Here is a 17,214-nt window from a genome sequence, read left to right as displayed (position 1 = left end):
TGTTTTTGAATTAGGAGGATCACATGATTGATACCGCGATCTCTCCAATTTTCTGCCTGTTTCTCTCTTCTTCATCTCTATGTATGGATGTACATATCATAGTGAAATACAATGAAGAGATCTTCTCCACTTGTTTTTTTTATGTTTCTCCTCCTTTTCCTGCATCTCTTGGGCTTTTCTTTTACATAGTATCAGAGCAGGGTCGCCATTGATCCAAGTCTTTTCCTTGATTAAGCGCTAACAGCAGGTTGTTGCTGAAGCATCCTCTTGCATGTAGCTGGAGGCAAATAGTTGCTACATCTTGTCCTCATCACATGTCCGATCAAATCGATCAGAGCACCACAATCGAATCTATGGTGGATGGTTCGTCATCGATCTTAAATGCTGCGCATGATCCGACATCTTCCTATTTCATCTCACCTTCAGAGAATCCTGGGAATGCCCTTGTGACATCTCTACTCAAGGGACCGAACTATCCTACATGGCGAAGGGCCATTATCACTGCTCTTCGAGCCAAACGAAAAATTCGGTTCGTTGATGGGACACTTGCACGACCTATAGATGGATCGCGGGATCATTTTCTCTAGGATACGTGCAATTCAATGGTGATGTCATGGATCTACAACTCTGTTGTACTAGAAATCTATGACAGCATCTCTTTTTTTGAAAGTGCTCGAGATATTTGGGTCGATCTTGAGGAAAGATATTCTCAAGACAATGCTCCTCGCATTCATGAGTTAAAGACCCAAATCTGGAGTTTCAGGCAAGGCAATGATATGACTATTGCCGCTTATTATGCCCATCTTCGTGGCTTGTGGGAGGAACTTACGGCTTATTCCAAGGTGCCGACTTGTTCGTGTGGAGCCACTAGAGAGATCCAAGTTGAGAAAGAAGAAGAGAGACTACATCAGTTTCTTTTTGGTCTCAAGGACTCCTACGACACGTTGCGAGATCAGCTGCTGTCCATGGAGCCATTACCAACAGTTAATAAGGCATATGCCTTATTGATTCGAGGTGAAAAGCAGAAGGAAGTCGCCGCTGTTCGAACTTCTCAACCTGAAGCCGCGGCTCTCGCTGTTAAGCCCATGATAGAAAGGGCGAATAAAGAGATCAGCTCCAAGGAAAGAAATAAAAAATATTTTCGACGCGACCACTGCAAGAAGACAGGACATACCCATGATAGATGCTTTGAGCTAATCGGGTACCCACCTGGATGGCAATCCAAAGATCGAGTTAAGGGTAGAGGCAATGGAGCCGAGACCGGTAGTCAGCACCAAGGAGGGGTTGCCGTGAATGCTACTACACCATTGAATACAGACAGAATCTCTCCAATACCGGATCTTTCTCCTACACAATATCAGCAACTTATTTTCCTTCTTGGACAAGATAAGACTCAAAGTGCCGTAAATTTTGTTGGCAAGGCCTCTCTTGATTCTTTTCATCATTCTTGGATCCTTGATAGTGGTGCTTCCGAACACTTAACCTTTTGTAAGTCCTTTCTTCATGATATTGAACCTCTTGACAATGCACTCCCAGTTACTTTACCTAATGGAGTCAATATGCCTGTACATTCATATGGTGATGTTACTTTGACCAATGATATTATCTTGCACCGTACTTTATATGCTCCTAATTTTACTTGCAATCTTGTTTCAGTAAGCAAACTTGCTCGAGAACTTAATTGTGCTGTTCTCTTCTTTCCCACATTTTGTGCTCTACAGGACCTTGCCACGAGGAAGCTGATTGGATTGGGTGAACTCCGGGATGGTCTTTACTACTTCAAAGGCTTGGCAATACATCCTGCACGGACAAATAAAGTCAATGTTTCGATTAATCTCTGGCATGCTCGGTTAGGACATTGCTCTTACAAGCATTTAAAACTTGTTCCTTTTCTTTCAAATACTTCTTTTGATTCCATAAATAATTGTTGTGACATTTGCTATCGTGCAAAACAGACAAGAAAAGCCCGAGAGATGCAGGAAAAGGAGGAGAAACATAAAAAAAACAAGTGGAGAAGATCTCTTCATTGTATTTCACTATGATATGTACATCCATATATAGAGATGAAGAAGAGAGAAACAAGCAGGAAATTGGAGAGATCACGGTATCAATCACGTGATCCTCCCAATTCAAAAACATACCATAGTAATTATAAAATATTCTAGACAATATTCTAGACAATGGACATTCCTAATATTCTGTAACATGCCATTGTAAAAAATATTCTAGATAATGTACATTCCTAATATTCTGTATATTCCTGATATAGGCAACACAACGAACACTAATATTCTGTATATTCCTGATAATGCGAGATTCAAGACTGCAATAGGTTCATCAGCTACTGGTTATCCACGAGCACTAAGACTTGTGGCAACACAACGAACAAGTTTAGCATGGGGAGGATGAAAGATGAGAATATAGCAAAAGTAGAGAGGGAGAGATCGATCCGAGTGCGAGGAAGAAGCGACTACGGATCAGAAGGTAGAGGAAAACTATATGTAGAGAGAGAGAGATTTAAGGTTTCTATGAAGTCTTTATTTTTTTTCTCTGCTCCCCTTCCTAAGCCCCAAGAGCCCATATTTATAACCCTTTTCTTCTTTCTTCCTTTTTCTATTCTTTTTTTTTTTGATTGTTCAAAAGTACCATGTTTTTCTCTTTCCTCTCTTTTTTTTCTTTTCTTTTCTTTCCCTTTTTCTTTCTTCTTTTTCTTTTCCTCTCTTTTTTTTTCTTTCCCCTTTTCTCTTTTCTCTTTTTCTTTTCTTCTCTTTTTTCTCTCTTTCTCCTTTTTCTTTTCTTTCCCTCTTCTCTAGTAAGAGATAAATCTGTGGAGAATCATATGGCATTCTTCTTTTTTCTTTTCTTTTCTTTTTCTCTAGTAAGAGATAAATCTAGGGAGAATCATATGGTCCCTGCAAATTTAGATTGGCCTCTTGGTTTGGAAAAAAATAAATGAAAAAGGATTTGATTCGGATTTGGGTCAACCTATCCAATTTTTCTTAAAATAATTAAGCTGGATTGAATCAAATACCATAAAGAAAAATAACTTGACAAATGAGATAAAATCATGGCTTGATGCACTGCATCATATATGAAGTACCACCTTTTTAATGTTAATATAATTGGAATTGCAGAGAAATGTTTTGCATTGGACTCAGATTAGTATTTATTTTTATCTTAACCATATTAATTCAGCAACCACTTTATCTGTCTCCATATCAAGTTGTCACACTTTAAAATATTTCTTAAAACAGCTTTTTGAAGATGCTGTATAACTTTGCCGACCACAAAAACAAAGCACTGACTTACTCTTAAGTTAACAATACCAAGTGATATCCTTATAAAAGTAAAAAATAATTCCAGTTTTATCACTCCTGGTTCGATAGCTATCTTCATGAATTTGGCCAACACTGTAAGATTCTAGCAGTCTTATGAGTTTCCATCTCTAGATATCCATTGGTTCTTGGCTAATAATCTAACCGAGATGCATTACATGAATATGTGTATATGCATATATTATGTAGTTTACATGATAACTGCACCCAACAAGCTTTGGCCTAGTTTTCATCACATTTGAGAAACCTTTACGGTATCCAGTCTTTTGCACCACTTCCATCAACCCATTATTTGGTTTTCTGCTCATCTCTCTTTCTCAATAACTTAGTCATCCCTTCTTAAATGTCTGTCATTCACCTTTACATAGGCAAAGATCAATTCAATTGTCCATCAATTTATTCTCTATTTGCTATACTACCATTTAGATACTAATTTGTAGTGTGGCATCTTTCAGTTTTGCCACTTATCCATCTTACGTTCCACTTCAACAGTACAATCATTATATTGCTCAATATTGATATGTCGAGCATGACTGGTTTCAGAGATAAAATGTCTGTGCAAAATTAAAGCATTATTACTTTGACAACATGTATAAACTTAAACTTGAGTTGCTAAACATTGTTCCTAAATATTCTTTCCAGACTGGTGTGTGGATGACCTCTTCAGAATATATAAATGCAGACCCTGATCCTATCCGGAACTTTGCTGAAAAAATTGTGGACGAGATGAATCTCCAACATGCTGAAGATGTTCAGCGATTATGCAATGTTTATGTGGATTCAGGATTTGAGGTTCAAATCTCTTAACAACTCTATAGATTGTTGAAAGTTTTTACATATGCTTATGTACATCTATGTTCCTTCTAGCACAAGTGCAAAGATTTGATTCAAACATTTTGTGGTATGTTCTAAATTCAGTTATTATCCCAACTTAATCATTCTCACTTGACATTAACCCTCTATTTGGTATGAATGGATTGAAAGAAGGATGGAGGAGCAAGGATGGATGGAGGAAAGGATGGATAGAAAATCTATCCATCCTCTCATATGTTTGGTAAAATATGAAAGGATGGATGGAAATGATTCTCTTCTCTGTTTGGTATAGGAGGAATAAGAGAAAAGATGGATGATATTTGATAGTATTTTACTAAACTATTCTTTAATAAAAATATTATTATTATCAATTTATAGCACTTATTTATACTAAAGAAGTAAATAATGTATAATCTTATAATCTTTATAATCTATAATTATATAAATATTTAATTTAATACATCATTCTATAAATTAATTATTAATAAATTAATTATATAAATAATTAATTAATTTATAATTTAGTTTAAATAGTTAATTAATATTATATAAATAGTTAATTAAAAATAGTAAATATAAATAGAGAAATAGAAAAAATCTAATTATTTAATTATAATTATGAAAATTATATACTAAAATTAAAAAAATAACTAATAAAATTTAATAGTATATGATTGATAGTATATATAAAAATATATATAAATAATATGAATAAAAAAGTGAAGAAGTATTATATTTTTGTCAAAAAAAATTAATGATCGATAATTTTATCAATGCAAAAGTTCATCCTTCAATTCTCCATCCATCTTTTCTTCATCTTCCCAATTTGGGAGGATCCAAAATGGTGGGCCAGGATGGATGGACAATCTCTCCTTTTTCATCCATCCTTCCTGTAATTTTTTGAGCCAAATGGTGGATGAAGGCTATCCATCCTTCCAATTTCATCCATCCACCCTCTTATGACCCCAACCAAATACAGGATAAGTTTTAGATCTAGACAGATTTAGGGCTTCTCAATATAGTAAATAAAACCACTATTAATTATTTTATATATCCTCAAAAAGTTACATTGGTTCCCTATCAATTGTTTATGCTTATATGGTTGACTGGTATCACATAACAGATAAAAGCAAAAACAGAGATCTAGCACCATGCTCTTCCATGGGTCATTGTTCTGTCCACTTCAGTAAACTAACTAGACCTTCTTTTTTGTCAAGATTGATATGTATACACTGGTTCCTCTTGTTTTGTGTACACTTACACATCATTTCCCCATCATCTGCAGAGAAATTGTTTAAATAGAATAAATCCAAAATGTGACTTCACCACTAGAAGAAGACATGCATAAAAGCAAAACACATGAACCTGTAACCGTCCATGTGGCATCATTTTATGTATTTCCTCATTAGGTGGTTTATCATGAAGATATGATGCTCACTTGATTGTTGAAATGCATTACTTTAGGTTCACTGCTGAATAGACTATATTCTTATGAACTCTGTTATCTGACATATTAAGCTAGTGGGATCATTGCCTCTCCTTTGTTCTCTTCTGTTTTGTACTACAGCAGGCAAATAGTGTGAATTCTGTTGCCTCAGGCACTAAAAAAGCGAATTATGCTCCCCTGAGAGGCTAGCTTTGATCAGCTATATCTTCTTCTTATGTTTAATAAATCATCCTATTGTTTGGTGAGAAAAGGAAAACAGTATTTTAATTTCGGTACATAGTGGATGCCCTAAACATTCACATCTTCCAAGTCTTTCATTAGGTTCCATGTATAAACTTTGTATTCTGTTAGATATTAGAATTATTTGTACTGTTTGGTAATTCTAATGCTTGTGTTTTCTTAATCTGACCACTGTTAGCCTTTTAGGATTGTATGATGAGTCAATTATCGATCTTTCCACAGTCTCAATCAATAACCTGTATCTCAAACTTGCTTGAATTAATATCTGTGAGTTCCTCATGATGGCAGGTAACAGATGCAAAGATGATTTGGGTTGATAGGCTAGGTTTTGACTTGTATATTTGTTCTGGGGAAGGAGTATTTGCAGCTCGAATCCCTTTTCCAAGAGAAGTAGAAGATGAAAAGGGTGTGAAATCATCATTTAATTTCATGTCTCATCTTGCGTGGGAGGTTGAGAAGAATTATGTTGTTCCAGATTTTGAGAAACTGACGTGCATGAAGAAGATAAGGTAGGAAATGTGGATTCTTGTTGCGGCTTCTTCATTCTGTTTAAGAGCTTTATCGTTGCTTTTATGGATATGCACAATTATTTATGATCTTTTTACTGTTGTAGTTTCGTCAGTAGCATAATAATATTATATTGCGTCATTTGGTGGAAGAAACCGAATTTCTATTATCTTCAAATTTTTTTGCCTGCAATCTTATGCCAACATTGTTTTACTTCTTTTTCTTTGATCAGAAGTAATCGACAAACCTCGAAAAGGATGCCTCACTCACAGATATTTGAAAAATATCAAAATGACTAAGGTTGCCCACAATTTTCTTGTAAACAATTTCCGCTCTTGCATACCTACATTGTCTATTGGAATCCCTTATTTGAGAATATTATCCAAACCAATTATAGTTTCTTAGTAGGAAAATTCTCTGGTTCAGCAAGCTCCAAGAGAATATATATATATATATATATATATATATATATATATATATATATATATATATATATATATATATATATATATATATATATTTGTCTGTTGTTACAAGGCTACGTTGTATGCATTAATGCATTTGGTTGTCCTGCTTAATAAATATTCGTGCTATCCTCTGTATGTTATTTGCCTTGGTCATGTCAAACTCTTCCATATGCTTGTATATGATGTCAAGAGGTGATACCTGTTCGTGATCATCCATATGCGTGAAATGGGAAGCTCTTGACGGGCAATGGCTTGCGTCCTGTTTGGTATTATTGTTGTTTGTGTGTTTTGGTTTCTCAACAAGTTTGTAAAATACTACATGGAAATTGTGGTTGTTTCTGAAAGCAATAAATCTCAATTCTCAAGTACCAAAAGTTTTAAAGATTTTGTAAACAGTTTAGAAAAACGAAGAGGTTTCGTTGTACATGTTTTTTAGAAATCAGGCATGTTGTTCACTCTCGTTCAGATTTCTTACCGGGCTTTTGAAAACAAAAACAGGAAAATGTTTTATTTGCAACAGTTATTATCTTGCCATCTTCCATCTCTAATCTCAGTTTTTCTTTCTTCATCTTAGTCTTTGCAACTAGCTTTACATTATTTAAGGTACGGTTGGAAGTAATCGTTCGGTAGTAAGTGTTTTAAAAAGTGCAGTGGTAGGTAAAGAGTGAAAAAATTTCTCAAAGCAAGTAATGACGGAACAAATAATCCTGTTCTTCCAGTCAAAAGGAGCAAGATAGAAAGCAGACAAATTCTTAGTTCAATCTGCAAGCCAAAGAAGCGCCTTTTCCCCCTAATTATGCAACTTGCAATCTCCGGCCCCCAGTTGTGTATCGTTCAGATGCAATGACGCCACCAAATGTATCAATAGAAGATAAAAAATCTGGCATCCTTCTCCCTTTTGTTGTTAGCTTTTGTGATGACATTTCTAATGCCTAGCTCTCGTTGGTCAATGATTTTTCAACATTGCAATCAAAAGATAGATGGCCATCAGCCTTACATGCCGCACACGGTACGTTGCTGTTGATAGCAATAAATTGATGGTGGCCATCGATCGCTAAGAATCTTGGGTCAACTCCAAAGCCCCTTCAATCATTCAATCAAGAAATCCGGATATAAAAGGGAATTGAAATAGAAATGAATGTTTTTTATTCTGATTGTTGATTGAGAGGAGTTCTATTTTGATTTTGAGATGGAAAAAAATTGATCCAATCTATTTAAAATTTAATTTTTATTTTTTTTAAAAAAATAAATTTTAATTTTAATTTTAATTTGGATTTTGATTTTAACCGCTGATCAAATGCTTCGAGGTATCGGATCATCTCGATTTCAATTACGAATCAAATACCTTTTCTCAGCCGATAATGTGGTCCAATCTGGCACTGAAGGGAAATGATGGGGAACCAGATGCTATATTTTCCATCGCGAAAGTTCCTGGAAGCTTCCCACGGAAGGAACAACTACTTAGATAAATTTTAATATAAGTAAACGGTCAATAAAAAGTCAATATTTTTAGGGTAAAGAGAAATATTTGTCTATAATCGACGACTACAGAAGGTCGTATGTGGGGGAAAAAAAAACGGAACAAAAATAAACAATCTGATTGATCATGCCTGCTAAATTTAATTCTATGACATATCTAACCGCACCAAATGGTTTAAAAAAAGGGATAGAAATGAATATGCTGATGGAATAGTTTGTAAATAATACTAATGAAATGATAAATATAATATTCGCAGAACCTTTTTTTTTTTTCTTCTGTTTCTTCAATTTTGCTAGTTCTGTGTAAAAGGATACTTCCCGCTTGATTTTCTTGGAATGATCGTACTCATCATGATTTCTTTTATTTTTTTATTTTTGTAAAAAAATATCAAAAGAGATAAAGTTTCTGCACTTTAGAAATTGATTAGTTTGGATGCAAATCCCATGCGTATCACAATCATTCTGTAAATCAGCACACTCTTATATCTAACATGTTCCCCATTATTTTCTTCATAAAAACATGTTCACCATTACGTAGTTTATGGTGTCTTCCACTCACAGAGGAAGGTGGAAGAGCAAGCACCATAACTCATACAACTGGCAACGTCTGAAACTAGGAGAAGATTAGGGGGATAACACACGCCAAAGTAGTTTCAACCACGACCTAGTCCAGCTAGCCAGTCATGGAAGTTCTTTAGCAACATGAGCATCAGTAGTAGACAAACTACTGTACTTAAAGTCTCCGGCAAGTGCAATCGTCTCTTCTCCATGGCTCTCCTTGCACTCATAGTAGAACACCACGAACGCCGACAAGGCAAACAACGTCAAGGCCGTGAACAAGGCGACATTAACAAATCTTGCCACCACTAGAGTTGCTGTAGAGAGAGGAGAGGAGGCTACAACCATTCTCCGAACTGCATAAGTCGCACCTACAAGTAGATAATAGAGAAGACTGATCAAAATCGCTTGCTTCTTCTTCCCTTTGATGAGCTTCATGGCACGCCCGATTGCATCCACTCCATAGCAACCTTCCGCCGCTACCGAGACCACTGCGCTTAATAGCAATACCGTTGCTAAATATATACGAAATAGCAGTGCCAAGAGAAGTAGGAAAAGATCCAAGATGACAAATGCAATAGAAACATTCAACATGAACAATGGAGCAAACGCCAAGGTTAGAACTATAAGGAGATAGCCCAGGCTTAACAAGGCAGCATAGACTTGGGTGATCATAGGCCCCTTCAGTCCCCGTTTAACCTTTGAGAGCAACTCTTCAAGTGTTAAGGGCTCCCCGGAGTACGTTGTGGTGAGCGCATGAATCGTTGTGATCTGCAGCAGGGATTGGATGAAAAAGGCGACTATGAGGAAGATGAATTCGTCGGCAGCCAGCTCTTTGAAGTCCTTTTGGATGGCGGCAAGGAGGTTTGAGAACTCCGGGCTCCGTTGCTTGTAAATGCGCAAGAAGGCCAACTTGGAAACCAAATCAGCGTGGAGAGGTTGGATGGCGAGGTAGTTGCCCAAGAAGAGGAGGAAGGAGGAGAGGATGGAGATGAGGAGGATGGGAAGGATAAGCCTCACGTTTCTGGTGGGTAGGGTGAGGGCCTCCCGTACGATTTTGCAGGTGCTGATAGGCTTGGGAGGGTTGGCCATGGCTATGGGGGTGTAGCCCATCTGTGTCACGAGTTATTTGCTCTTGGGAGAAAGCTCTGCCCTTGTTTGTGGGTTGGCCAAAGACTTGCGGGGAGGTTATTTTTACGGTCATCATCGACTTGCTGTTGCCCGGAAGCTATGCTGGGAAGAAAAATCCCGCTGACTTGTCCTCAATAGTTGACGCGGTGGCAGATAACCAGGGCGGCAATTGAACCGGGCTCGGATATAGATTGGATTAAAAAATTATTAATTTAAATTTAATTTATTTATTAAATAGATCAAAAATTTAAATTTGAATTCAACCTATTTATTAAACAAATAATCCGATTTGATACGTTTAACCCATTTATTAAATAGATCAAATTAAGTTAAACAGATTAAATAGGTTAAACAGATTAAATGGATTAAACAGATCGGGTTAAATAGATCAAAAATAGATTAAATAGATTTTAAATAGATTAAATAAGTCTTAAATGGATTAAACAGGTTAAACGGATTGGATTAAATGGATCAGAAATAGGTTAAATAGGTCTTAAACAGATTAAATAGGTTAAATGTATTATCTAACTCAATCCAATCTAAATATTAAACAAGTTAAATGGTTTAAATGAATCGGATACCTAAAATTCAAATCCGATCCAAATATTAAATAGGTTAAATGGGTTGACATGTTTATAATCCAGATCTGTTTAGTCTAAATCCAAACTTGTTTATGATGGGTCAAACATGGATCAAGCTGGTGGATGGATCATATTTTGCAGCCCTACAGATAACGAAAGTAAGGAATCGCATTTGAATAGATAACCAATAATAACTTGAAAATTTTTATTAAATATATATTTTTAATAAAAAAATAGGATCCATCATATTTTGGATAAAATCTTTACTGGCCGTGAGTGTAAAAAGATGAAAAGATGAGGTCTACCATAATAGTGACGCATAGAAAAAAAATCCCAAATAGATAAGCAAGGCTTATTTTTGCCCCACTATCATGATGGACTCCAGATTTAAATCAAAATATGGTGGATCCAAAAAAAAAAATTCTATGATGGGCCCCGTGTTATGCACGAAACGTAATTTTTTAAAAAAATATTTTATTTTATTAATTTATTAATATCTAGTCTATATATATTTCAAAAATAATTAAAATAATAAAAAATATATTTTACATATAGTATGGATTATAAACCATTTTTTTTTTTCAAATTCGGGTTCTTCATGGACCTCTTGCCGCCTAGATCCTCTTAAAACCCTCATCTTCTTCTAGTATGAACATTCATTCTTCTCTAGTTTGCTTTTTTTTTCCAAAGTTTGCTCTTTTTTCTCTTTTTTTACTATCACGATTGAGCTCAAGAGACCCTTGGAGAACTGGAACTTCATTCGAATTGAGCATATTGGTGTCCGCTCGCATATTCATGATCTGGATCTTGAGCCAGTTCGGCCTCGATAAGACCATCATTGTCATATGCCTCACCAATTTTCTTGGTTAGGAGCCGTGTGCTTTTATTTTTTTTTCAAAACAATTATTCTATGCAAATTCTCGAGAACTTCAACCCCTTTCTCTCTTCAATGTAGATGGTCACCCCCTCCCAAGTCTTAGCTACCTTTTATTTTTAATCCGACCACCATTGAAGAGGCATGCCAATTCTCGAGAACTTCAACCCCTTTCTCTCTTTGACGTGGATATGGTCACCTCTCCTAATCTTAGCTACCTCTCACCGATATCAAATGGGCTTCATGCATGCCAGTGATATGGATTTTGGCAGACCTTCGAGGGTAGGTTAGATAATTCGTTGTACGTCGAATGCGAGGATTAATGATTATTGGAGAAATGAATATTTTATCAATAGAACTCCACGTAGCAGAGCAGAAAGAATCATGTGCACATATCTCAAATGGAGGTTGGTCGGAACCCTCGTCGAGTGTGGAGGAGATGGCTTCATCGAGGATGGGCATGTGGACAGTACCGACGACCATGGACCAGGAAAGGGATGGTCGTACTCCATCATGGCTATGGGACTGGAGATGCTAGGAAGAGAGGGAGTGGAGGCCACGAAGGCATTGGGAGATCGCGGCGGTCGAGAAAATCGAGCCAGACGCTGGGGGAGGGAGAGAAGCTCCAGTACGTGTACGACTGATTAGGGCGCATTTCTTTTCTCCCAACCTCTGTTGTTTTCCTCCACTGCAGGTGGCCACATGGGGAAGGCACCGGCTCCCATCATCGAATTTTCTTTTTTGAGAGTCCTTCTCGAGTCCCTCTTTCTTCCAAATGGGAGACCACCCCACATCAGATTCCATGATGAAAGTCAGATTCTTCATCTCAAGGGCTCGTATCCACCAGTCGAGCAAAATCATTTGAGAGCCATCCCAACATCTTTCGTTTCCTCCTTCCCCTCTCTGGCTTTGAAATGCTGGCTTCAAAATTTATGGGAGCGAAAGAAAAAAAAAGTGTTGTTGTTCCACACGGCTCCCTCTCTTCTTCTGAAAACTCCACGTGGCACAAAACCTCTTATCCATCTACCAAATAGAGACGCTCCAATACGGAAGCTTTATTTTAATATATATATATATATATTTGATTAGATTAAATTAGATACGGTGGACTTGACCTCTTTTTTTAATTCAAAACATGGTTCAATCCACCTCACAAGTCACAACTAGTAAAAATTTTTAGCCATTAATGGTTCCTCCTAAATTATGGTTGGCCATGAGAAACCAGTTGATGTGTAGAGTTTTTATTGACTTTATCTATACCCTATATGGTAGAATAAGTCTACCTAATAATTTCTCATTTGGACATCATTTTCTCCTGGTATCAGAGCTTGCTAATGACTACATCATTTTCCATGATGTCTGCTGGATTCACCAAATTTCCATATACTTTAAATATCAATTTGTGGTGTCCTATCATGACGTGGGGCAGACCACTTAGGGTATGACTTCAGAATGATGCAACTTGATGTGATCTGATGGGACTGCATAATGGCCACACTTGACCGCCGACCGTTTGGCTGATGTCAATATCTAGGTCAGCCATTAGCCGGAGTAAGATGAAAGAAATTGAAAGCAGTCCGAGGTGAGTACCCTGCATGTCAGTAGTCTCGGGCTCGACAAGTAGGGTTGGAGAGTCAGGTTGGAAGATGATCGATCTGAAGTATCAGGTACCGTAGGCAGCTAAAGAATTCGATCTCTGGATCAGGACTATCATGACAGACAAGTACGTTAGTTTTTCGCTGATGCCACTAGAGAAACAGATCGATCGTTGGTTGATGTAATCTTTAACTTGGATAATATCGTCACATCTAGGTGATGTTGAGGTTGGACTTCTATCGATCTCAGCTTTCAGATGAGGTCAGCCTCTTGATGAGATCGACTTTCTGAAAATCACGATCTTCTGATGAGGTCGGTCCTCTGATGACCTCAGCTTTGTGCCAAGATCGACTTTTGATGATCTCCACGATCTGGCTCCAGATTGATAGTTTCACGTCGGTACTCTCCCGATTGCATCGACTTTTATTGAGGTAGGTCTCTGATTAAGGTCTGTAGGATGAGGTCGGTTAAGTGACAAGGATCTTCCCAACACTTGTTCTCCAACTTCTGAGTCTGATTATTTAGTCTTTATCGGGCGAAAGGAGTTAACCAATGTGCAGATTTGAATTGCTTTTCTTGACGACCACCCTCGGAAGCCGCACGCAGCGGACTTGTTGTTTCAGAGTGTGGGTCGTCATTCTGTGGAGCATCTCATCAAGTTCGAAGCATGGTGGTTGAGGCGAAGCATGGTCGTCTCGTTAAATTCATAGCAGTTCGGCCTCCACCCACTTAGTGAAGTAGTCGATGGCCATAATGATGAACCTTCTTTGTCCACTGTTAGGTAGAAAGGACCGAATATATCGACTCCCTACTAATCAAATAGCCATTGTCTTGAAATGGTTATAAGTTGACTTGATGGAAGTCTTTGGATATTGGCAAATCTCTGACATTGATTGCACTTCTATACTAGATCGATAGCATCCTTCTGTATGGTCAGCCAATAATATCCTCATCATAGTATTTTATAGGATAGTGACTTGTCTCCCAAGTAGTTGCCGCAAATACCCTCGTGCACCTCTCGAAGAGCGTAGTCGGCTTCGGAGGGTCAGAGGCACTTGAGCAAGAGAAAATATGCCGACCTACAAAAAAATTGATCGTCGATGATCACATACCAGACCGTCAGTCTTCTCATTTGGTGCGTCTCCATAGGATTAGCCAGTAAGATTTTGTTGATCAGAAACTCGACGAATGGATCGATCCATCTTGACTTATGACCGACCTGAACCTAATGAACTTCCTCTTCGGAGTCGTTACTTGAATTTTCGAGATGCTCAATGAAGATCCTCTCCAACTCATTATAGCCAAATGTGGCAAGTCGGGATAGAAAATCAACTCGAGCATTCTCTGAATAGGAGATGTGGTAGACCTCAAAGTAATCAAAATTTATTTACAGAGATCTGAGTTTCTATAGATACCTGGAGAGAATATGAGAAGAGAATTGGACCTTGGGTCTCATATTCTCCTCGAGATTATTTGCGACCAGCTACAGTCGGTGAACACCCTCAGACATTTTACATCAAGATCTTTGGTGATCTTCAGTCTGGCTATTAAAGCTTCGTATTCAATTAGGTTGTTAGAATCTTTGAAGTCAAATCGAAGGACGTACTCAATCACCACACCATCGATGTTGGTCAAAATGAGATCCATGCCATAGCTTTGGGCGTTTGAGGCTCCATCCACATATAGAATCCATGCAGGCTCCGAAGCTTCTTCTTGGGGGCGATCCTCGACTTGGCTATCGTTGGTCAGAGTGCACTCGACAATAAAATCGATGAGTATCTGAGCCTTCATCGAGAATCATGAGACATAAGAGAGATTGAACTCATTGAGTTCGATCGCCCATTTGGCCATTCCCTCCGAAGTATCTGATCATTGAAGTAGAGTCCTCAGGGAGAGATCGATCAAGATCTTCACTAAGTAGGCTTGAAAATAAGATCGCAGTCATCGAGTCATCGTGATAATCATGAAAACCATCTTGTCGATTCGAGGATATCTAACTTCTATCCCACGCAGCATCTGACTTATGTAGTAGATCAGTTTTTGTGTCTTATTTTCTTCTCGAATTAGTACCTAGCTTGCGGCTTCAAGAGTCACAGCCAAATACATGAGTAATTCATCACTAATATTTGGCTTCACCAGAAGTGAAGAACTTAAGTACCGTCTTAGGTCATCGAAAATCTTCTGACATTCTTCCATCCAAGTGAAGTTCATCTATCTAAAGATTTTGAAGAAGGAGAGGCACCGCTCTGCAGACTTGGAGATAAACTGGCTCAAAGATACAACGCATCCCGCCAACTTTTGAATATCCCATCGAGAGGTCAGAGGCTTCATGTCGAGAACCATCTTGATTTTCTCGAAATTGATCTCGATGCCTCGTTTCGTCATTATGAAATCAAAAAAAATTTTCGACGTGATGTCGAAGGTACATTTAGTTGGATTCAATTTCATTCGATGTCTATTCAAGATGTCGAAAGCTTCTATCAGATCGTCAATATGGAGAGCAGCTTTCTTGTTCTTCATGAGCATATCATCGACGTAGACATCTATATTGTGATTGATCTAGTTCTTGAAGACTTTATTGACTAGACTCTGATATGTAGTCTCAATATTTTTGAGATCAAAAGGTATGACTTTGTAGCAGTACAAGCCTCTGTTGGTGATGAACACCATCTTCTCCTTATCCTTCGATGCCATCCGGATCTGGTTGTAGCTGGAGAAGGTATCTATAAAACTAAGTAGCTGATGGTCTGACGTAGTGTCGATCAGTTGATCAATCAAAGATAGTGGAAAGCTGTCCTTCAGACAAACTTTATTCAGATCAGTGTAGTCGATGCATATCCACCACTTGCCATTAGCTTTCTTGACTATCACAATATTTACGAGCCAATTTGGATAGATCACCTCGTGGATGAAGTCAGCTGCTAGCAATCTATCGACCTCCTCATCGATGATCTTCTGTTGTTCGAAAGTGAAACTTCTTTTTTTTTGTCTCACCGGTTTGTGCTTGGCGTCGATATTTAGTCGATGGATAATTATATCTGATGGGATGTCCGGCATGTCTGAGGTAGACTAGACGAAGATATCTCATTTTGGATGATGGCAATGAGATTTAAATATTCGAGGTTCACGGCGTTGGCGGTGCGAAGGGAGATTGGTATGAGAGCTAAGTCCATAAAGTGGGGAGTGAAGATGGAGATATAGCTGCAGAAAAGTGGGGAGGAGGTGAGGACGGAGAGAAGGAGGATTGGGAGGATAAGCTTCAAATTGTTGGTGGGGATGTGGAGGGCTTCCCATAAGAATTTGAGAGTGCCAGAAGACTTGGGTGGATTTGCCATGGCCATGGACATGGGGATCATCACTATGAGCTCTATGTTTTTGGAGGAAATCTGTGTCTCTTGCCCTGATTGACCTGAGAGTCGTGGCCTTCTGTTGGCCGTTTGTTACTGCAGGAGGAGAAGAGAATGACTCGAGAGGCAAGGTGACTTGTTCCAAAACATTTTGCTCAAAAAAGATCTGTTCCATTCTCACGGGGTTGGCCCCACATGAGTGTTTGGTATAACCGTAGCAGTGTTTGGGCATTTACAGGTACACCATTTGGTTCAAAGCAGCAAACACCCTTTTTTTTTTTGGTAGAAACAAGGTACACCTAATTGGACGCAACCTCCACTGTTAAAACATATTTCCACTTCGAGAAACAAGCATGAGAAATGGCTTCTGGGGTAAGTGTCATACGATGATTAATTTTTACTCAAAAAGAAGAGATTAATTTAGTAATTTGACTCTTTAGCTTATAATTGTTGTTTAACCTGGAAATGAGAAATGTATTTCCTTGCATTAGGTCTGACAACTGCCTACCCTCCTGGGATACAAGTCTCCATGCACTTGCTCTTGAACCAATTTTCGCAGCTCTGTTCTTGGCCAAGCTGCCTCGATGACAAATTATATAACAAGTTACCAATCCATAGAAGATTATTGAGAAGCAAATAGATGCTGTAAGAAGTTCTTAATTTTTATAGCATCATGATTAGATTCATAAGCTGAGGTCTATGCATGGGATAAGGTTACAGCTTGTCTTTTTCTTTTTTCTTTTTCTTTTTTGGCTTGCTGATAAGCTTACAGCTTACAAGAACAATGTGGCAAAGGATCAGACATGCAATAATGGTAGATAAACCAGTAGAAAACTAAT

At 37.9% G+C, this 17,214-nt stretch overlaps 2 protein-coding genes across 2 annotated transcripts in view; one reads left to right on the top strand and one right to left on the bottom strand.

Moving 5' to 3' along the window:
• LOC105036647 (glutamyl-tRNA reductase-binding protein, chloroplastic) overlaps positions 1-6,796 on the top strand; it is an 8,554-nt gene extending 1,758 nt beyond the window's left edge. Inside the window, 3 exon segments of the mRNA XM_073245185.1 lie at positions 3,978-4,127; positions 6,124-6,344; positions 6,575-6,796. Of these exon segments, the coding sequence (XP_073101286.1) occupies positions 3,978-4,127; positions 6,124-6,344; positions 6,575-6,641 (438 nt within the window). The 3' untranslated portion in view covers positions 6,642-6,796.
• Positions 6,797-8,768: 1,972 nt separating this feature from the next.
• On the bottom strand, positions 8,769-10,029 carry LOC105037135 (uncharacterized). The gene has a single exon (XM_010912834.4). The coding sequence runs from the start codon at positions 9,957-9,959 to the stop codon at positions 8,970-8,972; it is 990 nt and encodes a 329-aa protein (XP_010911136.1). The 5' UTR covers positions 9,960-10,029; the 3' UTR covers positions 8,769-8,969.
• Positions 10,030-17,214: the final 7,185 nt, after the last annotated feature.

The sequence above is a fragment of the Elaeis guineensis genome, chromosome 1 (assembly GCF_000442705.2).
Source record: "Elaeis guineensis isolate ETL-2024a chromosome 1, EG11, whole genome shotgun sequence".
In the NCBI taxonomy this organism is placed as follows: Eukaryota; Viridiplantae; Streptophyta; class Magnoliopsida; order Arecales; family Arecaceae; genus Elaeis; species Elaeis guineensis.
The sequence above is the reverse complement of the archived record's forward strand: the minus strand, read 5'-3'. Positions and strand labels throughout refer to the sequence as shown.